Source organism: Protopterus annectens, chromosome 6.part1, assembly GCF_019279795.1.
Source record: "Protopterus annectens isolate FY-2018-M chromosome 6.part1, PAN1.0, whole genome shotgun sequence".
In the NCBI taxonomy this organism is placed as follows: domain Eukaryota; kingdom Metazoa; phylum Chordata; order Ceratodontiformes; family Protopteridae; genus Protopterus; species Protopterus annectens.
The window spans coordinates 81,582,425-81,610,072 of NC_056738.1; the positions used below are offsets into that span (position 1 = coordinate 81,582,425).

General features: G+C 39.5%; 1 protein-coding gene across 2 annotated transcripts in view; it reads left to right on the plus strand.

Annotated features, from left to right (window-relative positions):
* ERICH2 (glutamate rich 2) overlaps positions 1-27,648 on the plus strand; it is a 948,280-nt gene that overhangs the window by 892,982 nt on the left and 27,650 nt on the right. For both annotated transcript variants that reach the window (XM_044075511.1, XM_044075512.1), the window contains one exon: positions 16,564-16,635. In XM_044075511.1, the coding sequence (XP_043931446.1) occupies positions 16,564-16,635 (72 nt within the window). The remainder of the gene's footprint in view (positions 1-16,563; positions 16,636-27,648) is intronic.

A 27,648-nucleotide genomic window follows, 5' to 3' on the forward strand; every position in this document is an offset into this window, starting at 1 on the left:
ATTGTTGGACTTTTAAAATTGCTTTTATTGGGTATCGACTGTACAACCTTGTATTCACTTTTAAATTAGACTAATTTAAAAAACTGCTTATTGAATGAAACAACCTTATCTTTACCACCGTAAAGATGCTTGTCACCATCAAAAACTGGACCTAGCCTACTTGCTTTATTCTTTGGATTAATATAGCAAAATAACTTTTTGCCATCAACACTGCAAGTCAACCTCTCCTCATAACTACCTTTCTGTTTTGTGATGAACAGCTTAAGATACTTGCATGCTTTGTTAAATGCTCTGTAGCTAAGCTTGTTCTATTTTTTTACTGAATATACTAAACTTTCTCTTTTTCTTAAGTAACTTTGCAAACTTACTATTCCACTGTTGGAAGGATATGCATACTGCATGTTAACAGTTCTAGCTGTTTTACATTTTTCAAGAACCCTTAAACAAATATTCTCAAACATTTCTCAGTCTGTGGCCACATTGTGCCCACAAATAGTTATCTAATTCTGGGGTAATTTTCCTTTTTTTTTTTTTTTGCATTGTCAGTAATTTTTATGTATTTTTAATTGTATATGGAGGGTGAGTTAGTCATTTTCATTTTATACTTAGTTATGTTTCTAGTTCGCAGTGGTGGTGCTGCGGTAGCATTGTCGCCTCACAGTAAGACGCTGTCCGGTTTGATTCTCAGCTAGAGCGTCTTCTCCGTGGAGACATGCATGAATGGGCGTACCTTCGTTGAAGGTTGTGCGTCAGGGCTGGTAACTCGGCACGTAAAAATCAACTACCAATCCTTAGCGGACCGGAGTTCCGCTGTGGCGACCCCTAACTGGGAAAAGCTGAAAGACACAACAACAACTTAGTTATGTTTCTAATCAATCTACAGTTCTCTTACAGTGGTAGCATTGCATCCAATTTGCTGGTAAAGCTATTTTAAATTGGCTGGTTGTGGACAATTTGTATTGTTTTATTTTATTTTATGTATTTTTGTTTGCTTCATTCTAATGTGAATGTTTTTCATCTGTAGGAGACCAGTTTAGGTAGGCAGTGTTATTTTGGGCGATTATCTGTTTGTTTTTGTTTGTGCAGTACATGAAGATACTACAACTCTCATTCACTTCAATGTAAAAATAAAACTATGTTATTAATGTTATCATTATTTTTCTGTTTTATCTTTTCCTTTAAAAGAAAGTCTAGATTTGAATCTGTTAGTTTGTTTTAAGTTGGCTAGGGTGTTTTGAGGTTGTGTGTGTCTGTGCATTTTGCATGCACAGTGTGCAAACTTTAAGTCAGTAGTAGAAACGTGTTGTCTTGGTGGAATTTTAGTAAGGAATAAAATGTCAAGGACTTGGATAAACTTATAATGTATCATGAATGTAGACAAACATTTAATGAAGTATTAAGATTTAGATAAAAAATGTAGGCACTTGTTCTTATACAAAAACGGAACCTTTTCTCGCAGATATTCTGGCAAAGTGAAAATATAATTTTCTAGTAAACAGTACATTTGCCACCACAGAGACCTGTCTACAACCCACACAAATACTACACTGGAACTTCACCCAACACCTCCTTGCTTATATACTAACCTCATAGATGTACATTCTCTGGGAAATCTGCAACACCATAAAATATGCTACTTGCAAACAGCAGCGTTCATTTCAGTCGAGTGGTAAATTCAGCTCGTCATCATAAATACATTTAACTGATATGTACCTTGATGATTAAACATCAGGCAACTGAACAGTGTGACAAATACAATATACACACATGCCTCTACATGCACACACATATATACACAAATAAATAAAAATTAAATGCACACAAATGAGGCAGGGGATATAGGATTGGGGGATTTTAGAGGAAGTCGATTCATCAAAAGGTGGGCAAGAGTGATTAGCAGCAGAGATCAGTTAGCCATCAGCAGCATTAGAACTGTGGCAGAAATAGATGGTAAACAAGGTAGGCCAACTCAAGTCAGACAACACAGGTGTGGCTCCTACGTTAAGCAGTCAGCTTGGTGATTAATGGACCACTAACACTTCATTGCTTACAGTTTAGGACAGTCAGACCAAAATATGTATGAAGGTTAGATAACTTATTAGCTGATCTCATTTTTGTTTGCAGTGAGATTGTTTTAAGAAGCTGACACTGGAAAACAGCACCAGTGTACCAGAGCAGGTGCAAATTCATTTGAGATTTGTGGACATATGAGAACAGCAGTTAATAAATAACACCCTGAGTGCAGGTACTGGGGCAGTTCACTAAATGAGATTACAGCATTTTAGAGACACTAGGAAGGTGCAGGGTTAGTAGTGGTATTTACCATAATAGTAAAGCAGATGAGCTCATATATCCTGCTAATGGTAGAGGCAGGTAGGAGCAAGGTGAAGGCTGCCTTATACCTGCCAAGCTATCAGCTGGTGACACAAAGCCATGGGATGGGCAGATTCCACAAAGGTAGGCCAAATAAGACACACATTGAAAGGTAAGTCAAAGAGATACCCTTGCAACTCAGACAGAAGATACCTAGTTGGCCCTACAGTAATGCAAGCCTTGAATACGAGTTGTGGCTTTTCAGAGCCAGGTGTTTTTTAATAACCCTGTGCAGAGCAGTTAAGTCAGCCTAATGGTAAACAGGAGCAGCCTGTAGTTCTGCATGCCCATTATGTGAGGCTGCTGGCAAAGGAGCATTCATTTGGGTAAGCAAGACCATAACTAATCATGAGGCGAATGGCCAATGGGTGGCTCCAGGCCTCAGTGAGCATAGAATGGAAAGCATGGCATTTCCTACAATATGACCAGACAATGATAGGTTCAAGGGAGAGACCATTTTTCAACCATCAATAAGGAAGCTCACTCACACAATTTCATGTAGAATCAATGTAAAGGAAGGCGGTGGGACTTGGATACTTCTAAGTATACACCATTCTTATTTTTTGGGTAAAGTCAGCTTCTCGAGAATGAAGGGCAGGTACATTTCAGGAGTATATCAAATTCAGAGAGATGGAAGGTTAATGTGTATAATAAATTGTGAAGCAAGTGGCTCGAACATTGTTTTTTTGTTTTACATTGCCAAGGCACATAGCAGGAGATATGGAACCTGGACAATTCATACAAGAAAAGGTTATAGTGGAGGATGTAGCTGGAAGCCAAAAGTAATGTTAAGGAAGACTGTCCATGGTCAGTGAAATGATTAGGGGTGGGGTATGAAATGATCAGAGATAAGGCTGCAGCTTGAACAACAATGCAGAATTTGTGAGAACCCAGACAGGTTGCTTCTCCACCTAGAAGAGAATGACTTAGTTACATGCCAATTAGCAGCTTAGGAAAATTAATAGGTCAAGAAGTGGCATACTTAAAACAACAGTGGCCTCAGGCTTGTTTAATATGGTCAAAAGTGGTATAGCATTTGAATTGGCAGGCAGCCATGCCCTTATAACAGTGGAGAAGGTCAGATGCAAGATTAATGATTACAGGTACAAATTCATAGTACAGTTTGGAGAAACTTGTGTAGCACACTCCACTACAAAAGTCAGATAGCCAGTAACGTACCATGGAGATAGGGTTCACTTATTAAAGGAGGGAATGGCAGACATTTTAGAAGGACTGGAGGGCAGGCATACAGAGTTTAAGAAGACACACTTGGCGGAAGTGGTAGAAGTCCCCCGCCCTCCTGCTCCTTTAATTGAAAGGAAGATCAGTAAGAGAGACCCAAGTAGGTGGGAGAGAGTTTTGAGATTTATTAGCCAACCCTACCACAAAGTTGTTTGACCCCAGTGGAGAGCATCAGGGCCTGTTAGCCCATTCTCCCTTTGCAGACTCTAAGATGACCTATATTGGAAATACATATGCTGATCTGTATGTTGGAAATAGATATGGTGATCTGATTTGAAATGGGGTCATGATGTGATGTTTATTAAAGGCTGAATATTGACAGTTCTGCCACTCTGTTGTGTGAAGGAGCTAATTATTCAGAAGATCCTGCCTTGCCCACATCTCTGAGAATTACAATTTGGCAATATATTATTTGGCATTATAATTGGCAATAAGTAATCCTGCCTTGCCCACATCTCTGAGAATTACAATTTGGCAATATATTATTTGGCATTATAATTGGCAATAAGTACATGGCTACAACCATTTCACTCCACTCCATTTTGATGTCACTGTCTTCAATGAAATTGAAAAAGTGTTGTGATCAGTATTTATACACTAAGAAGTCTTGAGTGAGTTTGTACCATGGTAAAGTACATATTTGGTTGAAAGTAGATTACCAAGTAAAAGGATTGTCATTTTAATGGTTGTTAATGGCTGTTAAACGACAGTGCTATTCCCACTCTGACTAACACAAAATGCTTGCTTCTGCATAATCTGTGGTTAAAAATATCAGCTTCTGTGAAGTCTGCTGAAGAATTTACTAAGGTTTTATAAAATCTTTATTGAAGTTAAATAATGGCTTAAAGAATTTGTGCTATTGTCTTAAAACTGTGGCTGCAAATGTAAAAGACTGTTACTATTAATTTAGAAGCCATATTACAAATAAAATTCAGTCTGCACTTCTTTTAATTGTTTTAAAAGAAGGTGAATGTTACTTAGAAAACGTAGGAGCCCCTTGTAGACTACTTTGGTATTCAGTATTGTGGCATAGTACTGTAAAAATTACTTTGTTTAATCTAAAATAACTAGAAAGCAAGACATTTACTTTATTTTACTGTCATACTGTATAGAAGCACATTTCTTTGGTACCTACAGTAACCCAAGTTTATTAGCAATAGTTTGTCACTAGGTCCCTGTGTATCTCTCTGTATATATGTCCGCATGCTTATGTGTGGATTTAACTTTCTCCTTCCCACAATACATTCTCTGTCCATAGAAAATTATATCATGTACTAACTATCCATCTCATTCAGGTTATTATAGCAGGTAACTTAGAATTTTGTTGTTCAAAATTATTTACTTTTATATTCTCTTCAGATTGTAAGTAACTTTTTTCTACTATTCCTCTCTGGCTTGTGTTAAAACATTGTAGTGAGTCCTTCACTTTCAACTGAAGGCAGTGCTTAATTGCTTTTTGTAAAGTAAAAATTGGTTTGCTACTGGAATCTTCCTTCATTACTCACTGATTCAGCCAGAGGTATCACATTTACTGAAATTCCATCCAACCTTTGTTCTTTGAGCTGTGGGCACTATACAGTAAGACAGCTGTGAATTCTCATTCAGTAGATTTCATCATCTCAGTGGGAGCTAAAGAGTGGCTACAAATACCTTGGGCATTGTTGAGACAAATATCTTAAAAACGTGGCAGGCAGTGTGGGAAAAGAACCAGGGAGAAAATATCTGCATCAGGGAAGCCAAGGGAGTGCATATCAAGTCTGGCAAGGCTTGAGGAACCAAGTTAATATTATCCAAATGGTGTGTGCTTTTTCATGCCTCCCTCTTAGTGAAGAAGCAAGGGAGGACACAGAGGTTTTAACTAGTCAGACACAGTGTTTGGGATTGCAGAATGAAGATGTTTTTAATACAGTATTCTTGTCATAAGTTGTGCAAATCTGATTGGAAGTATTTTGCATTTAATAAACAGCTTCACACCTAATTAAAATTCACAGGAAGGTACTCCCTGAAAGCCAATAGAAAGCTTGCAAAAGGCAAGCTGTAAAAACTGAACTTCACCTACTGCTAACTACTAACACATCACAGTTAAGTTGGTTACGTTCACAGGTTCATAGGTAGGTACTAGGCTATTGGCCCTAGGGCCTGTATAAGCCTAGCCAAACGGTACCCTGACTTTTGCCACCCAAGAAAATTATTTTCCTGTGCCCCTGTCAAGCAGAGCCACAGAAGTGATCCCCAGGGTGAATTTCCTATCTCCTATCCAATCATCAATATTTTTCTTGAAGAGTGCTAATGAGGAGCTTTGTTTGATATAGATAGGTAGTTTGTTCCAGAGTATGGGAAGTCCCTAGGACAGGAATCTATCCCTCCAGCATGTTCTGTTTATTGTGGTGACAAGGTTTAGGTCCCTAGAGCATGTAGCTCAGATGGATTGGGATTTCTTTAAGTGGAGCATGTCCAACAGCTCTGGGTTTGGCATATCTTTGTATGTTAGGCAGCGATCGCCTCTGATTAAGTGATATACGACAGAGTAAAGCTGGACTTTTTTGAGACGGTCTGCATCTGTTTGAGGCCAGTAATCCTCTTTGTGAGGTATTTCTGTGGCTTTTCCAGTTGTTGCAGATGTCTTGTGAGGTGCATAATGGGTCTAATGAGTGATGAGTAGAGGGGAACAATGGCCTCTTTTTTCCTGGATGAGAAACCTTTTGTGATGAGGTGTGCCACATAGAAGGATTTCCTGACTACTGTGGCGATGTGATTATCAAAGGAGAGACTACTGTCCACCTGTGTCCCAAGGTCTCTTATCACACTTTCAGTATTAAGTAGATTACTGCCTATGTGGTAGTTCATGGGTACAGAGTTTTTACCAAAAGGGATGACAATGCACTTTTTGGCATTGAGCTTGAGGCCATGGATTTGACACCAGGCATCTGTCTCAGTGAGGCCCTTTTGTAGGATGTCCACATTGTTAGGAGTTTTGATTATGGCTCCTAGTTTGCAGTCATCTGTGAACTTTGTTAGCCAAAGACCTTCTGTGTTAGCCTGTACTTCAGAGAAGTAGATACCAAACAGGAGAGTACCTAGGACTGAACCCTGTGGTACTCCACTTGTCACTGGTCTGAAGTTGGATTTAGAGTCTGCTACTTTCACAGTGTGGGTTCTGTCAGTGAGCCAGTTGGCAACCCATCTTGTGGCATAAGGATTTATACCTAGTTTAGTGAGTTTATCTGTAATTCAAGAGTGGGGGATGGTGTTGAAAGCCTTGGAGAGATCTAGATAGGTTGTGTGAACCACCTTACCCTCATCTACAGCTTTGGTAATCACTTCAAAGAAGTCTATGGAGTTTAGGAGACATGATCTGCCTTTTACAAAACTGAACTGGGTAGGGTCCCATGTTTGGAGATTGCCAATGTCATTCTTTATAAGTTCCATGACTATATGTTCCATAGCCTTGCAGACCAGGCTCGTCAGGCTAATGGGACGGTAGTTCCCGGGGTCCATATTGGCTACCCCTTTGTGGATTGGGGTAACCGTTGCTGTGCGCCATTAAGTGGACACAAAGCCTGAGGTGAGGCTATGATTGAACATGGTACTTCGGTGGGGTGCCAGTTTGTTCTGTAGTTCATGTAGAATGCAGCCTGGGATGTTGTCAGGCCCCATGGATGCTGCGTTCTTGGCTTTGGAGATTGTATTTTTTTACCTGAGCAGCTGTGATTACAGGAACTTTGCATTTTTCTGTTATAGAGATGGGCCCTTTAGGGGGTGAGAGAGGGGTAAAATTAGATGTGAACCTATCTGCCAGGATGTTGGCAATATCAGTTGGTTCTGTATATTTAGTGCCATTATGCTGTAACTCAGTGCAGATCTGAGTTTACCATTGAGAGTCTTGACATAGCTATAGAATGCTTTGTGGTTGTCTTTAGAATCAGTGGCGATTTTGTTTTCATAACTAGCTTTCGAGGATTTTATGAGGGATCTCAGCTTCTTACTGAGGCTGACCACGGAGTTCCTCCAAACATGGGATTTTACTCTTTTTTGCAACAGTTTCTTTCTTCTGTTGTTGAGTTTGTTTATGGCAGGGGAACACCAGACTGGCTTCCTTTTTTTGGAGGATAGCATCTTGGTTCTGTTAGGGATTGCACGATCCATGCACTCGTGTAAGTGCTTATAAAGTGCATTTGTATAGGATTCAGCAGTCGTACCTCTATTGTCTGTCAGCATGGGTGTCGTGAAGTTTGCCACTTCTGTCTTAAGCGTGAAGTTGGCTTTGGAGAATTTTTTTACGGTGGTTTCCCTAATGGGGTGGGGTGGGATGTGGATGTCTAGGGTGATTTCCTTGTGGTCGGATCTGACCAACGAGTAATTGACCTCTGGTATGGAACACCGGTTGCCCATGCTGGTAATGACCAGGTCTAGGATATTGCTGCCCCTGGTGGGGGTGTGGATAAGTTGATCCAAGGCATTGGAATTTATGAATTCCAGAAAACATTGAGCACAAGAGTTGGTACATGAGTAGTTTTCCCAGTAAATGGTGGGGTAGTTGAAATCGCCCATTATTAGGGTGTTAGGTTGTACCTTAATATTTTCCAGTGTATCAAGAAATGAGGAGTGGGAATCCTGGGGCATGGTGTGGTATCTGTAGCAAGCTACAATTTGGATTGCGGTCTTGCCCAGAGTTAGTTGCACTTGGATAATCTCGGATGCATTATGCTGAGCAATTAGCCTGGGGTGTGGATATCCTTAATGAATATGGACACGCCTCCGCCTTTAGTGCTTCGGTCCAGTTTAGGTGGCCGAAAGGTGTGGTATGAATTATAGCCTGGTAATGCAGGGGTGCTCTCTGAAGCCTTGAACCAGGTCTCTGTCAATGCACAGATGTTGATGTTCTCCATTTTAAGGAGTGCCTCGAGTGAGTGCATTTTGAGGTTTAGACTTCTAGCATTAAGTAGCATTACCCTCAGATTTTGCTTGCTTGTACCAGTTACTGTGGAGAATTTGTCATTTGAATCCTGCCTAAAAAAGGCACTATAGGGGTAGCAAGAGGCTTAGCCAATATCCGGAATCCCAAGGGCGACAGGTGCAGGCCATCTCTGGCAAAGCATTGTGGTTTGTCGATCATGTCATCCCAGGCAGACAGATACTGGATCCCCTTAGAATGACACCAGAAGCTTAGCCAATTGTTGAAGTCAATCATTTTGTCCTTGTACTGTGGTATCATTCTGGGTGATGGCAGGATGCTACTCAGGGCTAGGGTCATACCTGCCTGGGCTACAAGATCGGACAGCTCCTCCATGTCTTTTTTCATGTAGTCATTCTTTTTTCTTGCACAAGCAGTTTGAGATGGCAGTGCAAGGTACTATTTGATATGCATATTTAAAGGTAGATCTTAATTCGCTTTTCACTTTTTAATTCATAAGAAAGGCTTTTGACAAAAAGCTATGCTGCCTGCATTCAGTTCCACATCCAAAATGCACAAATAACCTAGGTCACAAAAAAGGAAAAAGATTTTCAAATGCTACTGAATGGTCACAGATCACATATGTCATACTAATGTATATAATACAAAAACACGATTTTGATGTCACTATCCTCCCTCTCCTCGTATTTGTACCCAGTTTGCTCTAACCACTGCTCCCATGAGTCCAGCAACCACTTGTTCCTGTCTGAACTTAAGCTCCAGCCTCTCCCCTTATTAAAATCACTCGCCATTTTTCTACATTCAGTACTGGTCTTATCATTTGCAGTTGCTTAGTATTTTCCTTTCTCCCATCCAGCCATATACATTAGCTCTAGCCAGTACTCTTTCATTCATTCCAGAAAAATAAAATTAAAGTGTATTGCTTGCCTTCTTTTTGCAGACTTTCTTCCACCCTGCTACCAAGTTATTTTACAATTATGTTGCCTCTCTACATTTACTCCTCATGTGCAAGTAATCTGCCTCTCCATGGTCCATCACTCATTGCTCACATTGTAACATACTACCTATGCAGTAAATGCACGTGTTGGTCATCCACTGGAGCCTCAGCCCTTAGACACCAGTTATGCTTCTTTCTACTTCCATTCTCCTTTCGTACTTCACTCTCTCTAATCCTGCTGTTTTGCAGTCTTTTATAACCTTTCCTTTCACTCCACTCTGCAGTATTCATCTGTATCATTTCATTGACGTGAATAATAAATGCCAGGTCATTTACCTAACAGTCATCATACAATAAGGTGGCATCTGTGTCTTTGTTGCTAATGAAGGATTTATTTCCTCCAGCAAGTAACTTGGATCTGGTTACAGTTCCTGCCCTGCTTAATCATGGATTTAGCTGAAGTAAATCATACCATCATACTCCACTACCACCTTCTTGCAAGATTTTGAAATGCCTGTGACTCAGAGTCCTAAATCTCATAAAGTTGCCAGTTTCGGTGACCTTTTCGTTCAAGTGTTCTGGCACATAGGCTGATTTGATGAATTTGATGAATTTTTGAGGCACTGATCTGGTCATTGAATTCACAAATCTATTTTTCCAGTCCTAGAAGAGTTACCGTTAATTGTGATGTCACAAAGTTTATTTTTTTTCGAGCATCAGGGTTAGCGTTGCCACCTCACAGCAAGAGGTTCTCCAGTTCGATTCTCAGCTGGGGTGCCTTCTGTGCGGAGTCTGCATGTTCTCTCTGTGGTCGCGTGGGTTTCCTCCAGGTTCTCCGGTTTCCTTCCACATCCCAAAGACGTGCTGTAGGTGGATTGGACACTCTAAATTGGCCCTAGGCATGAGTGCGTGCATGTGTGTGCCTTCTCTGGAAGGTTGGGTGCCGGGCTGGCAACTCAACACTGAAAAACTCCACTGCCAGTCATGAGCAGACAGGTGATCCGCTGTGACAACCCTTAACCGGGAAAAGCCAAAAGAAGTGTTTTCTCAGAAGTGCCTGTTGTATTGCCCTTCACTACGAAAGCACACAGCCAATATTCCATCACAGGAAGTGATCTAGTAAGTCTTCAAATGAATATGGTCACAGGAGCAGTGTCCCCAAAATCACTGCCTTCATTGAGAGCCAAGCTGAAAAGCTGACAGGTTTCATGACTGAAACTATCTTTAATGTTTGATGACAGATTCTCTTGTTTTTGTGGTCAGTGTAAGAAAAATCAATTTTCAGCTCCTGATTTCCCCCTTGGCAGCTCACATCTAAACATCTGTAAATATTTAAGGAACATCTTTGACAAAATCTTCACCTTAAAATACATTCCTTCTCATAGTTGCCACTTTGATTATGAAATAGACTTTGCTTGCTTCATTTTAGAACTACTGTCTGATAAAACTTTGTTTTGGGTCCTTAATTCTGTCAGCCTACATCTGTCCTCTGAGACTGTCAAATTTTGCTTCATGTGTTGTGATGATGTGGTGCTTCATGTACTCTTCATGCATAGCTACAGTTTCACATGTTAAACAGAAACTGGAGCCCATGTTCATTGCCAGAATACTCCTCAGACCATAAACTTGTGAAAAAATAATCTTCAAAATCAACCCTTCTTTATTTTCTTACATTCATAGACAGCATAGTGATAAGAATATAACAATGATACCAATAAAAGAGAGACAAAATATTCCTGTGAACTGTGGGAACATCTTTAGACAAGTAGTGCTGCAGGGCATGCAACAAATGATGATACACCGGGTACCAAATATTAGTGCAGTGAATGTACAGTACATTCAGACTGCATGTTCTAACTCATGCAGTGTAAATCTGCCATAAGGTAGGGTGGTTTACTGGATGAAACCTTAGCATTACAGTTCCTGGGTTCTGTCCTGAACTCTAAATCAGCATCTTATATTTGTAACATAACAATAGTTGCACCACTCTGGTGGTCTTTTTGTGGTCTGGTAGCTCACCAGGTTTAGCATCCACCTCACAATAGAGAGCTTAGTCCTTAACTCTAACTCAAGGCACTCCTGTTGACAATGCAGAAGTGGATGCCAGGACTAATTTGATGGTAGAATGGCATTACTCCCAAAAATACTATTCTGCACATGACATAATGCTCACTGGACAGGGTCCTACTTCATGGTTTTGGGGTCACTTCAGCACCATGACATTGTTACAACAGTAGCACTCATTAAGACATAGTGCTCTTATGGTATGTGGCTAAATGGATACAAGACCCACCTCACATCTCCAGGGTTCAGAGATGCTTCACTTAACCCCCCGCAAACACACACACACTCACACACACTAGGGCATAAAGGGAGGCTGAGTGACAACCTAAAAGTTGTAAATATGGCACCAAGCAATTTAAATCTTTCTTCAGCATTGGGTAACCATTTCAGAAAAATGTGTTCTGCATGGTCCAGTGATCAATAATTTAAGAAGTTATTTATATGCAGATGTCATAAGGCTGCAGTAATAATATAAAACTGCTAACTGGTTAAAAACTAGTCTCTGTGTTTTCACAGAATAGATGGAAAGCCAAGTGGGTTCAGGGTTAGACTGTATCCTTGAAAGTTCACATTCAGCAAGCCTGATCTAGAACGTGGTCTATTTATATTAAGCATTGAAGATATTTTGGGGTGGAAAATTCATTCTGCGATGAGGGAATGTGGTGTTTTTGGTGCACTTGTCCTTTAAGATGTGAAATTAATAACTTACATAGGGGGTTGTTGGAGAGGATAGATAATGAATGTGGGCAGCAGAGGTTAGCTTTAGAAATATCAGAGGTTATAAGATGTGTGTCAGGCAACTCAATAGCTTTGTTGATTGACTAGTGTACTGGGTAGGGGAGTTGGAAGATATCACTCTTCAAGATACACACTTGGCAGTATCTTGAGAACTGATGTCATCATACAGAAAATAAAACACAAGGTGTCACCTCTATCTGGGTAAATCACTTCCAGAACTCTAAAACTAAATCTATGTGTATCTCCTATCAACATAACATGTTTTGAGAGGGCATTATGTTCAGATCGAATTCTAATGCTATATAAATGCTCTCTTATTCTATCTTTCAAAGCTCTATTGGTCTTCCCGACATAAAATGAAAGACAACATTCACATCATCTTTTGGGCAATACAGATCATGCTCTAGACTTAATGGTCATCATTAGATCTAGCACATATTCAAGTGGCAGCACTACTGTAGACAGTATCCCTGTAAGCACCACACGCACTTAGTAGGCTGCATGCTTGAAAGCATATTCAGAGCTAGCATCTTTGTGCCATCAATATACTTAATGATTTATCTTTTTTAAAACTTTAGAGCTGAAACTCTAACTGTTCTTATCTGTTAACAAGGCCACTTCTGTGTGTGTTCTATAAAGTGTTGGAAAGTCAGTTTGTTCTTGATAACTGCATATTTAGAGCAAAGTCTGGTGATATCTGTGATTTGGGAAAATGTTGGAACTTCCTACTTTTTACAGAGCTGAAATTGTGAGTGTATATTAGTCAAATACAAGTCTAATGTTATCGCCATTGCACTGAATGTAATCATTATCAAATCTTCTTCTTTCGGCTTTTCCCGGTTAGGGATCACCACAGCGGATCACCTGTCCGCTCATGATTGGCAGTGGAGTTTTTCAGTGTCGAGTTGCCAGCCCGGCACCCAACCTTCCACAAAAGGCACACACATGCACACACTCATACCTAGGGCCAATTTAGAGTGTCCAATCCACCTACAGCATGTCTTTGGGATGTGGGAGGAAGCCGGAGCAAACCCACGCAACCACAGGGAGAACATGCAGACTCCGCACAGAAGGCACCCCAGCCGAGGATCAAACCGGAGCACCTCTTGCTGTGAGGCGGCAATGCTAACCACTGCACCACTGTGGCTGCCCTGTAATCAGTATTTAAATGTGCATAATTATACAAGACATCTGCTATATCACTAATAAAAAATACAGGTTTTGCAAAATATGTTCCACTGAAGTGGCAGATTCCATTATGTTTTATATCTACTGCTATCAGGAACTTCCAGTTCTGATATTTTATTTACCCAAAATAAATACAATGAAAAATTATAGCTCTAAATATTAGTGTAACTAAAAATAATGCTTCCATCTGACTAACTTGCTGTTGTAGCTGTAGTCTTTATACCCTTTGTTTTGAAGTCATTGCTGTCTTAACTGTGTTACTTGCTACATTGCTACCAATGTTTAAGCCTTGAAGCTTTGTCTGTGTGCCTGATCTCTTCACCTTAAGAAAACAGACTCTGCACTTACAGTATGTTTTAGTATGTAAGTCAGTCATTTTGTACTTGACAATCAGTTGCATTGTTTATTTACTTGTGCACACAATGCATTTTATCAGTCTGTCCTGCCCTGTCCATTGCTTCTGTTGTCAGTTTGTCTGCTTCAGGCTACACTTCTTCCAGAACAATGTGATGAATCTTTTAGTCATTCCCTATATTTTGGTGTATGATTTCGGTATCCACAAAGACTTAAAAAGAAAAAAGTAAAAAGTCAAAAGTCATGGGCATTCATAAGCCATACTGCTGAAACACTTGATGTTCTTAAGGGGTCATTTACATATATCCCATGATCCTCTATTACAGGAAGTTTAAGGTATCACACAGTGAAAACTCTAGCTTGGCTGGGTTTTTCTTGTAGTTTTTACCAATTGATTTGTATGTGTGGCCTTTTTACTCTTTGGTTTGGATATTAGTTGGGATATGGCAGCGGTGGCAGTGTGATTGCTCAAGCCTCACAGAGGTTGCACAGTGATTTCTCGCTCGGCTCTCTTCTGCCTTCTTGCCTTCTGTCCTGTTGTGTGTGTGTGTGTTGTGTGGGTTTCTGGGTACTCCGGTTTCCTCCCACATCATGCATCATGCATCATGGCATTTCTCCCCGGGCCTCCACTGAAAACAGGCTCTGTGGAACCTAGCTGGACATTCCCGGTCAACAAATGTTAAATAAAAAGTAAAATAAAATAAAAAAAAATTTTGCAGACGTTTTAATGGTTATGGCCATTAGCTGGATTATAGACCATGTTTCTAAAGTATAGCCAAACATTCCACATATGCTCTGATGATGAGATCATAAGAAGGCTGAAATATGCCTCTTCAGAGCTAGTGGGGTTTGACTTTATTGGTATGAATGTTTCAACAAAGACTTAAAAAGAGGAAGTAAAAAATTATGGACATGCATAAGCCATATTGCTGAAACACTTGATGTCCTTAAAGGGTTGTTGTGTCTGTTGGCTTTTCCTGGTTAGGGGTCGCCACAGCGGAACTCCGGGCCGCTAATGATTGGCAGTAGATTTTTATGTGCCGAGTTGCCGGCTCTGACGCACAACCTTCAACGACGGTACACCCATTCACGCATGTCTCCACACAGAGGATGCTCTAGCTGAGAATCGAACAGGACGTCTTACTGTGAGGCGACAATGCTACCGCAGCACCACCACCGCAGTTTGATGTCCTTAAAGGGTCATTTGCATATATCCCATGGGCCTGTATTACAGGAGGTTTAAGATATCACACAGTTAAAACTCTAGCTTAGCTGATTTTTTCTTGTAGTATATATAGATATATTTTGGTTGAAACAGATGCCTTAGTGACAGTCTGAGCACAAAATGTATTGCTCCCATAAGAGAGAGCTGTAGTTGAAATTCTCCTTTCCCCACATCTATTGATCTTGAAAATTATTATGCTAATTAAGTAGTACATAGAGGTTAGAGCCCTTTGCACAAAGACGCATTGGGTAGCCTTACTTCCCTAACAGAAATTCAGGATTCAGATCACATTTGACTTGAATTCCCATTTTTCATTGTCAGCATTTATATTTTATGGCAACATTTTCTGCATCTTAACTATTATAATAGTCTCCAAGAGCATGTTTAATATATTTAGATATTTATTATCATACATCTTTAGATGCTCACCTAACAGTAATTCAGTGAATTAGTAATCAGTCATTCTCACTTTATATTCAATTAGTTAACTTATTTTGTCCTTATCTTTTGTAGTGGAAAGAGAAGTTAGGGGAGTCTTCTGAGACACTGCAACCAGTTTATTATACAAAAAGGCATAGCTTTTCCTTGCATAAAGACAACAGCTATAAAACCAGCATAGTATAATATAACTGTTAAACCAACATAAGAGAACAAGTAATCCAAGCGGCCCTGTTGACCAGGCAGCATGATAGTCTGCCCATACCTCTACAACCAAGTGATAAGCTCTCAATTACCACTCAGCAAAATGTCCAGTGGACGCATGCAGCATTGTAGACTGCCTTTCTTCACATTACTGAAGCTTTAAATGCCCCGGAAGAGATGAATAAAGAATGGAAGGCTACATAGCGACAATCCACATCTGAAATTTGGGAGGAGATTGTTTAGGTTGCTTCACCAAAATTGCAAGTATGGGTCTGGTGACTAGCAAATTAATATTGTAATGCTCACAGAAAGCCTAAAGACAGCATCAAGGGGACAAGCAAGTCTGCACTGCAAATTTAATTTGCATTTGCTCATTTAACTGTATTTCTAAGGTGCATATATTGAACTTTTTTAACTAAAGATTCTGGTCTAACAAACGTGAGTTAATTTCTGTTTTAAGTACTCATGCATGTTTAAGATGTAATTTCACACGTAAGGCACTTCAGCTGTGAATGTTCAGTTATACCTGCCATAACCAAATCACCTGACACTGCGCCTCATGATAACACTAACGCTTCTCAGTTATCATAATGTGTTGTAACCTTAAAAGTAAAATGGGTAGTGGAAGTCAAGGACAAAGTCCACCACATGTTGGTCTTAAGAGTTAATAAATATATCTGAAGGTGCCTGAGAAAACTGGTTGCTAACCACACAATTTAATACATCTTAGTACATACACTTTTCATCCAATTGTCTAGTGAGCAAGTACACTTGGATGTATATTTCTAAAATAAATACCTTGATTTAATCATCTTTGTATTAAGTGGATTTTTATATTACTTGCTAATAATGTCCTATTACTTTTTGTTTTTGTCAATCTTGTAGTTCTTATATACGAACCCGACAATCTAGAGGCTAAGGAGTTTTTTCCACTCATTGAGAAAATGATGCTGATAGGTAAGTATTGTATAGCTGGAAAAGCTTTATATGTATTATGATGCATATTGTATAAACCACAAATCAGTGCTTTGACCTTCAAGAAAAACATGAAGATCCTTAACTTGCATTTTTAAATAAATCACATAATATTACTGTAGTTTTTTTCTTGACCTAATGTATACTGTATCCTATTAGCAGTTACTGACATTTTTTATGAAAGAATTACAGATTATCTTGTACATATTTTAACTGGATTTCCATGAAGAGCTCTTGCAGATAAAATAGTTGTATGCAATATTGAATGTCTTAAGTATTATCTACTTCTAAAGCTGTAGCAGTATCGGAAGTCAACATTAGAACAAAGAATTATTTAACAGTTCAGTCGGTTCTTACACCAAATCAGCTTTCCAGAATTTCGTTATAAGCACATGGGTTCATGTGTAGTCAAGTTACTGGAAAACACAGAAATATTCACTTGCCTCAAAATCTTGTGCTGTGACACCAAAAGCCTTTCAGATATTGTGTGCTAGCACTCCCTCTAGGGTTCAGTCTTAGTAATTGCTGATTCAGGAGTCAAGTTCACTATGGAGTCTTTCAACAGGACCAGGTCCTTGGGAGAAGAAAGGTATTTCATTTTCACATTTTCAGTCTGGGTGTGTACATCTTGTCAAATAGTATTGTTTCTAACTGTATTTCTGTAAAATAAAACAGTGAGTTTTGTGTTCCTTGCCATTCCTCCGTTGTAAGGTGAATGGGAGTAATATGAATCTTAGAGGAGCATACTTCACTTCTGTTAAAGCCATGCAGTTCTTGCTGTTGAATGCAGGCAGTTTTAGTCAGTATGGAGAGTTTGATATCAGCTGACAGAACATTAGCAGCAGCAAGCTATGTCATGCAGTAGCTGGAAGAGGGCACATCTGTGCTGATCAGCTAACGAGACTGTAGTTCATAGCTGTGCCCATAAATTATGGACAGATTAAATATTTTGCACGGAGTCTTCTAACTGCAAGCCTCAGAAACTTGGAGCAAGACCAGAAGATCATTTCCTATAGCAGAGTTTTAATAGCCACAGACATTAGATTCCAGTTTTCCTGAGAACCCCTGGAAATTCCACAAGGTGTTTGTGATAGAATTCAAAGTTCAAGGGGAGCCTTTGATGCTTCTTGTGTTGTATAGGCATTTCTGGAAATCCACCAGTTTTTCCCCATTTTTTTCCTTAAAGCTACCTGTTCACTTTACTTGGTAACAAACCATCTATCATCTCAAAAGCCTTTTCACTATGCACAAAAGATGACGGGATTGTACTGATTTACCACCCTTAATATTATTGTTTTCGACTGAACAAATCTCCAGTCAGCTCTTCCTTCTTGATAGTAGGGGAAAACGCATCCTAGTGCTAAGCTTATGTGACATGGTGCAGCATACTTACAATGCAGTTGTCTACTTCTTACATAACATCACATTTTTATCTAATACGTGTGTTTATTTATGAGATTACTTCTATCTCATTACTGCTTGTCTGATTTCAATGCATTTTGCTAATTGGGCAAAACTTTATCAGTGTAGAGAAGCTACCCTGGATCACTGTTAGTAATTATCTTGTGAGAGAAGGTAATTTGTTTTGGGAAGCCAGCTTACTGTTCGCCTACTAGTAAGCTGTGTTCTGACTGGCTGTTTCACTTCTCTGGTTTTCTACATATTGTTTAGGTTATGGGTTTTGCTCTTCTTTCTGACTGGCTGTTTCAGTTCTCTGGTTTTCTACATATTGTTTAGGTTATGGGTTTTGCTCTTCTTTTGTCCGGAATATTGTGATCTGTGCACCTGAGCTCTTTCTGGAAGCAAATGTGACCTTTTTTGCTGGATTTGATTAATTTCTTCAGTCTCTTCAAAAACCAGGGAAGTGGGGTTTTAAGTCCTTAACTTGTCATTTGACATCTGAGACAACATTTATTTTTTCTGATTTCAGTGCATATTGCTAGGTGGGTGTAACTAACTATGACAGTGTTCAGGTGCTAACTTGAAACATTTTTTGGTGATTATCTTGTGAGACAAGGTAATGTGCTGCTGTTTTGGGAGTCCAAATTACTATTGACTATACATAGTTTAGTTTGTCAGTTATCTTGGAACATTAATCCACAATAAGGTATAACAGTGAGACAACCAGGCACTCCGTTATCTTTTCCAACCATAAAAATGTGTATTTATTCAAGTAAAAAACACATCAGCAGTGGTAAGCGCTTTCACTAAAGAGCTTCATCAGACCATCTAAATGAAATCAATTATCTCATTTTATACAGAAATCAAATCCCTATTATCCAATCATATGCATGAACAATTAAAATACAGTTTACTTAAAGGTATAAAATAAAATGTTAAAAAAGAACATCCTATTTATATTCAAAAATAATCATATACCATAAAAACATATGAGAAACAGAACATACTTGACCTGAGTTCATACAGGTATATAAATAACAGGAGAAAGGAGGAAAAAGGAGAGGGACAAACATTTATTTGTGTATCCTTTGACTTTTAAGTAGGGCGTTGATGGAAGCCTTTTCATTCAGTCCTTTGCCTCTATCAACTCTAAGGACTATAATCCAATTTGTCTCCCTACTGTCTGTAAAATTTGACATATCTCCTTCCCGAATATCCGGGTAAATCCCTTCCAGAACTCTAAAACTAAATCTATGTGCATCTCCTGTCAACATAACATGTTTTGAGAGGGCATTATGTTCAGATCGAATTCTAATGCTATATAAATGCTCTCTTATCCTATCTTTCAAAGCTCTGTTGGTCTTCCTGACATAAAATAAATGACAACATTCACATTCAGCCAGGTAGACCACATTAGATGTAGAGCAATTGGCCACTGCTTTAAAGGTGAATTCTCTGTCCAAATCTGGGTATTAATATATTGACAGAAATTACATCTGCCTCAAGGTTGTGTTGAACATACCCTATCCTCTCCATTCCTTGCCCCTTTGTTGTAGCAAAGGAGTCTCTTCAAGTTTTTTCTATTTTTGTACAGAAAATCTTGGTGTGTCACCCACTAATTCACCAGTTTCTGGATTTTTTGTCACTTTGCTTAGCTTAGTTCTCCTACACCTAGCCTGTCTATAAACATATATTTTGAATACTTAGGCAAAACTAAACCTGAGACCCATATGGGGCAAAGTGGATAGTAAACCTGCTTTCTATCCCTTTGATTGTTAGTCTTGTAACCAGAAGTATAGCTATTTCAGCCATTGCCCTGGGCCACCCCACTTTCTCTGCTCTTCAAGTGAAGAGAAAAAAAAACACTTTGCTGTAATAAGCTGATCGCTACACTGCAAGTGATCATCTTATTACACTTAGATAAATACCCCCCCAGCTCTTCCATTGAAGAGCCCCAAAAAAAAAAGATGCATGACACACACACACACACATACACACACACACACACACACACACACACACACACACACACACACACACACACCTACACACCCCCCTTTCTGCCCCACCCATTCAGGTCCCATTTATGTGCCCTGCCCCAATCCTCCAACATATTTTATGTACAAAAAAAGAAAAAAAAATAATTTTGTCTTTTAAAATTTATCAAACTGTTTGCTACAGTTTATTCCCTACATGCATGAAGTGCTGCAATGCTCTGGTTTTAGTTTTTTTTTCTTCTTCTTTAAAACTGTAGCAAGCTGCTTGCTACAGTTTAGACCACAAATGAAGTGCTATAGCACTCAGGTTTAGCTGCAACTGCAATACTGGCTTTTAAAAGGCAGTATTCAATTAAAAAGAGATCAGGATCTGCTGATTGTGCCTCTCCAACACTTTGTGCCAGGGCAGTGGCCCCTCTCTCCCCACCCTAACTATACTGCTGCTTGTACCACTTGGGAAAATTAAACCCCGAGAATGCCAAGTCTTTTAGGTTTCTAATACCATGATGGGAATGGACCCTATTCCCAAGTCAAAATAAAATGAAAGTTCTTGAAGTTAGTATTGTTGGTCTTTTAGCCAAAAGTGCAGTTCACAGCACCCGCAATGTACCAAGACTCAACTCTTCCTGCAGTTCATATGAAGTTACATGTATCGATAGCATATCTTAATAGGACTGTAGATTCTTTTTTATGAGACCTATTGCTCCTACTGCAGCTGGAACTGTTTGGGCATCCTGCTTCCACATTGCCCTCATTTCTGGCTACCTGCAAATCATGGTATTTTATATACGTAAGACAATGTAATCACTGGGTGTAGCAATTGTATTGATCAGTTCTGCTTTCGTCTTCTGTTCATGTTTGCACAAGCCCCAGTGTAACAGTAGTCTTGCCACATTATTATGCCTTTCACTATACATGCCATCTGTCATTAATGTTTCACACCGAGCAACACGATGTGCAACTGTTTCTAGCTCTGTTTTATAGAATCTGCATTCATCTGTTTCCTCCCACACATTCACTGGTCTTTGTAAAACAATGTGTATGTAGTCCACTATCACTTTTTGTTTAAATTTATCTCTCCTTATCCATTCCTACCTCAGATCCTGATCAACATGAGGTTGTTCTAGGAGTTTTCTGTACTTGCAGCTACATTTATGCCTTTTCCACATTTCTTGCCTTCTCATCTGATCCTTCTCCTTATATTCTTTTGTTTTTTGTTACATTCAGTTGCCTGATTTTTATCTGCTTCTGGTTCGATTTCCATTCCTGCTTGACTCCAATATGCTTTTGCTAAACTAAGCAGAGAAGTCATTTTACACTTGTTTTCATGTTTTAAAAGTTTCGCTATTATTGGATCTTGTGAAGTCATCAGATATGTATGCAGTCCTACTATTGCAGATCTATGCACGTAATCAATTTTGAGGTGGCCCATATCTCCTTCAGAAAGAAAAATATGTAATCTTAGTATCCACTGATTTTTATATATCATTTGATAAGAGTGAAGCATTTTTTCTTGTTTTCCTGTCCAATTGATCCAATACCTTTTAGGGATAGTCAATCACCCCAAAACTGTAAGAACAGGAAGAGCAAATATGTTTACAGCTTGTTCCTAGATGTCAGGGCTGTTTTCAGTATTAATTTTAGTCTTCTAAAATATTCCTTACTGAGTTTTGTTCCCATTTGTTCATGTTTTATTGTCTATTCTTCAATTCCCAAATATTTATATACTCCCTCCTGCTCAATTTCATTATATCATATCCCTCTCCCACACTGATATTTTCTTGATGCACCAGCTTTTCTGCTTTAAATGCTGCTTTTGCATATTTATCAAGACCAAATGACATTCTTATATCACCTGAGAAAGTTTTGTCATCTCACTGTTGTGCTTTAAGCTCCTCATCTGATGAATTGTAGAGTTTTAAATCATCCACAAAAAGATAAGTCTTTACAGTTTCTGGGAGCCAAATTGTAACCATGACATAATTTGGTAAGTAGACAGCACAACACAAAGGAGTAGTACTGGCAGTCACCGTGGAATATCCCCCTTTCAATTTGTATCCCTGGGATGATGATTTGTCCTTTATCATGGCTTAACTGCAAAGCGGTTTGCCACTGTTTCATGGTCACTGTAATGCAGTTGATCAGTGTAGGGTCCATCTTGTACATCTGTAAGCACTCCTTTAGCCATGAATGTGGGATGCTGTCAAATGCTTTTTTGTAGTCTATCCATGCCATACTCCCCTTTTTACAATCCTCCATTATGACTTTAACAAAAAATGATCCTTTGTTCCATATGACTTTCTTTAACCTTTTGTTCTATCGCCATGACTGAGTTTTCTTCTAAATGGCTGTAAGCTCTTTTGGCATAATTTCCAATAGGTTCATAGGTGTTTACTAGGCTAACGGCAACAGGGGCCTTTTTAAGCCTAGCCATGCATCCCAAATTTATGACACCCTTGATAAGTGTAAGCATGGGCCTGGGAGATGAACCATTTACAGGTTACTTGTTTGCATCAGTGACATAGGTGCCAAACCACAGAAGAATTTCTGGTTTCCCATCCAATTGTCCAAGTTGCACTTCACTTGGATTAGGGAGGAACTCTGCTTCACATGGATGTGGGAGGCTGTTCCATAGATGGGGTAGTCTCTGGGATACATACCTATCTCTCCAGCAGGTCCTATTTATATCATAGGCAAGGTTCAAGTCTTTAGAATGGGTAATTCTGGTACGGTTTCTTTTATGGATATGCAAGAGGTCCATCAGAGTGGGGTCTGACAATGCCCTGTATGCCAGGCATAGATCTCCCTTCAAAAGCCCGTAGGAGACAGAATACAGGGACAGGGCCTTGAGGCAGTCTACATAGGACATATTACTTATGCCATGTATTCTTTTAGTGAAGAACCTCTGTGGATGTTCCAGTTGTTGGATATGCCTGGTTAGGTACATACCAAAGGGGCATTGTACTCAATGATAGGTCTGATGAATGCCAAATACAGTGGAACAATGACTTCCTTGAACTTAGATGCCATACCTTTGTTTATAGGTTGTGCAACATAGAATAATTTCCTCACCACTGTAGATATGGGATGATCAAAGGCTAGATTGCTATCTATGTGTGTCCCTAAGTCCCTGACTACTGGGTCAACTCTAAGGGGTATGTTGTCAATATGATAGTTACCAGGGATGGATGACTTCCCAAACGATGCTATTATGCATTTCTTGGCATTTAGTTTTAGTCCATGGCTCTAGCACCTGTTGTTTGTATGAGTCAGCCCCTCCTGGAGAACATTTGTGTCAGTGTGAGATTCAATGACAACTCCTAATTTGCAATCATCTGCAAATTTAGTCAGCCAGAGACCACTGGCATTGGCCTTGACTTCTGAGAAGTAAATGCCAAAAAGGAGTGGTCCAAGGAATGATCCATGAGGGACTGCACTTGTGACTGGCCTCTTTGTAGAGGCGGACTCTCCAGTTCTAACTTCCTGGGTCCTGTCTGTGAGCCAGTTGGCTATCCACTGGCTAACATATGGGTTTGTACCTAACCTCTTGAGTTTGTCAATGCCCGAGTGGGGTTTTGTGTCAAACACCTTGGCCAGGTCAAGATAGGCAGTGTGAACGATTTTGCCCTCTTCCATTGCTTTGGTGACCTTCTCAAAGAAGTCCACCAAGTTGAGTAGGCGTGATCTGCCCTTGACGAAACCAAACTGGGTTGGGTCCAGTTTCTGGAGATTTACTATATCTCTATTTATCATCTCCATGATAATTCTTTCCATGGCTTTACATATAAGACTAGTAAGACTTATGGGTCTGTAGTTTCCAGGGTCTGTAGATGGCCCACCTTTCTGCAGAGAGATGACTATTGCCCTTCTCCATTCATGAGGCATGAAGCCTGTTTTTAGGCTATAGTTAAATAGCAATTCCAGAGGCCCTGATAGGTCATTTTTCATGCTATTTAGAAGGCATCCTGGGATATTGTTTGGGCCCATTGATGCAGTGTTCTTGGTCTTAGAGAGAGCATTAAAGACACATTCCCCAGTGATAGTAGGGAGTTATATTTGATGATATTTCCTAAGGGAAGGTTGAAGGGGAGAGAGGAGTAAAGTTGGAGCTGAATTTATTAGCTAGGAGGTTTGCTATATCTTCTGGCTCAGTATAGGTGGTTCCATTTACAATGAGCTCTGCACACAATTGTGTATTGCCTTTGAGGTTGTGGACATAGCTAAAGAATGTGTTGTGGTTGTCCTTGGCCTGGGAGGCCAAACTTACCTCAAATTTGGCTTTGGTAGACTTTATTTGCCCTCTACGTTGTTTGTTTAGTTTAATGAGAGTAATTTTATCCTGCTGGGTGCTGCAACTCCCAATTTTTGCCATGATTTTCTTCCTCCTGTTACACATCCGATTGATTTTGTGATTCTACCAGGGTGGCTTGTTTTTAAGAGTTAGTTCTGTACTTCTTCCTAGTGGGTACAGCTGCCTCTATGCAGCTATTAACATGCTTCTACAGGGTTTCTGTGAACAGTTCTGCATAGCCAGATGTGTTCTCATGGTTTATAGGGGCTTGAAATTTTGCCAGGTTCTCACTTAATAGCAGGAGGTTAGCCTTAGAATAGTTCCTGAATATTCCTGGTTTAGCTGGGGGTCCAGGTTTTATTTTTACTTCAAAGGAGACCATTTTGTGGTCTGACCTTACCAGGGAAGGCATTACAGTAGGGGGTGTGCAGTACTCTCCCATATTAGTGAGTACCAGATCCAGTATGGTTGCACCCCTAGTTGGTGTACTTGACTATCTGATCCAGGGAGTTTGTGTTTACAAAATCCAGGAATCTCTGTGCATGTACATTTGCTGTCATATAGGATTCCCAGTTTATAGTGGGGTAATTAGTCACCCATGAATATGGTATTGAGTTGGATGGTTATTGTTTCTAATAAGTTTAAATACATGGTATGGGTTTCCTTGGTCATGGGGAACTATAGCTTGCAAGGAAGTGGTATTGGATTTTACCTATGGTGATTTGAACATGGAGCAGATCAAGTGCATTGTCCTGTTTGACCAGGCTTGAAGTATATTTATTAAATATACAGTTTATACATCTTCGGAAGCCAAAGTTATTGATCTTTAGTTTTTAGGATAGCTTGCAGGTTCACTCTTAAGGAGGATTATCATTTTTCCTGTTAACCAGCTTGGTGTCTGTTTCATGTAAGTAGTTCATACACAGAACTAAATCTTCTTATGAATATGTGACTTTCGCCTGATTTAGGTACTGTATCTGAGCCTTGGGTTTTCAACTAAGGAGCATTTTATAATTTTGTTTCAGTTTCTCCGGATGTTACTTCATCCCATTCCATACCCTCTGCATTTGAACTTCTGTTTCTTTTACTACTACTGTCCATTCAGCATCTTTATGTTCTACAGGGTCTTCATAGATATTTCTCCAAAATATGTCTAGTTCCACTTTTTTGATGGTGTTTCTATTCCTTCTGCTTTGTTGCTCAATTCTCTATAAAACTTTTGTGAGTTATCAATGAATTGCTTATTTGATAGTTTTCCTTTTTTATTTATCTGCATATTTTCTAAGGTTTTCTGCCTGTGCTGATATCTGTAGTTCACTATTTGCAGTAGTGCACTGATTCTGGTCTGTTCTGATGCTGCGTGTTGCTTTTGTCTCGTTTATCTTTCTAAGTATTTTTGTTGATCTGTATCCTCTTCTACACTCTTCTAACAGTGGCACTTCTTGCCTTAATTGCTGTATAGTTTTCTCTGTTTGCTCTCATGATGGCTTTTGATTTCTTCCCTTCCTTTCCCTTATTGCTCTGTGTTTTTGTGGTAAGACACTGCTTGTTATTAATTAGCTGCTCAGTAATATATCCTGTTTACTTCTGTTATGTCACATGAATTTCTGGTAATAGTCTAGATTAATTACTGTGTTCATTTGTTTTAGTAGACTTCTAACGTTTGGGTCTTATTGACTTTCTGTAGTCCATGTTTTTCATCAGTCTTAATATGTTTACCGATCTCTATTAAATCAAGCAACTCTTCCATTAGATCATTTTCTTCTAAACTAAGGACACATTCTTTGTTGCCTGTTTCCTGTGGGCATTCTACAGAAAGTTCCAGAACATCTTCCTGTGCCATATCATCTTCAGCTTTTACCTGCGTCATCCATTGCTCTTTCACATGGGAACTCACTGGCCTATCATTTCACAACACTGACTGTGTCACACTTGCCAGTATTTCCTGCTCCTTCCCTTGCTATGCAACCCCAGCTGAACTTTTGTACTGTTTTCTTGCTGAAGGCTCCAGAGTATCTACATATGGCAAGTGATCAGATGCTTCCTGTCTCACCTGTTTCTCAGTTTGGAGACTCATTTTTCCATCATGCTGTGACATTACCATAGATGGACTTTTTACACTAAATCCTTCACTTCACAGATAATCTGTAACTTCAGTTTCTATTTCTTTAACTTCTCTGGTACTAATCCTGTTTTCTTCCTTCCCCCTTTGTTTTCTTATTTTTTGTATTGTGAAATTTTCCATATCCAGATGCCTTTGTCTGTACTTCTCTTCAAAAATTTTGGTGCTGCTTTTTGTTTTGATTAGTTTTGCTTTCTCCTTTGCATAAATATTGCACCATATTAAATCTCTTTTTCTTTCCATTGTCCGTATTTTTTCTTCATATGTCTCCCACTCCATCGGTTTGTTCTTACTTTGCAGACTGACTGTTCCTTCATTCTGTGACATAACCTGTATTAGACCTTCTATACTAAATCTTACACTTTGCAGGTATTCCATAACTTTGGCTTCTATTTAACTTTATAATCTCCTGTTGTTCTCCCTTTGTGATCTTATTTTTTTTTTGCATTGTGAAATTTTCCATTTCTGGGTGCCTTTGATTGTATTTCTCTCCAAATATCTTTGGAGGTTTTTTTTTGTATTGATTAGTTTGGCTTTCATCTTTGCATAAATATTCATCTGATGTTGTCAATTTTCATTCATTCTTGACGAATGGGACTCTGTTCCGATCCTCAGAATCAGCTCGGCTGTTATACAGCTCACACCAGCCAAAAAACTCTCGAGCTAAGACTTTACCTACAATTCTCTTCTCTCCATTACCCCAGATCTTGTTTGCTGCTGTGTCAGCAAGATGCATCAGCCTTTACTCTCAGTTTAATTTCACCAGCTATTTATCTGCTAATTTCTACCATTTCACAGGCTCCAAAACATAAGGTTTCAAGTACAGCTTATTCTGGTAAAAAACAAAGTGCCTGCTTTACTCGCTCTTCAAAGCCCTAGGATCTTTGGCTGTGGCCATCACCTTAGTCCCCTTGGCGAGATTTTACATGAGGATACTTCAGTAGCTTCTTGCCTCCCAATGGTCCATTCTTTCTCATCGATGACTCACCTGATGTTAATAACAGGATGTTGCAAAAAGGATCTGTCCTGGTAGATGCAGTCAGAAGAAATCCTAATGGGCCATCCCTTTGTTCCCCCACAACCCAAAGCCATAGTGACCAGGGACACCTCCCAGGGGGGCATTATCTGGAAAGAACAGTCCAAGGCACTTAGTCTCCACAAGAGGCCAACTTGCACATCAGTGT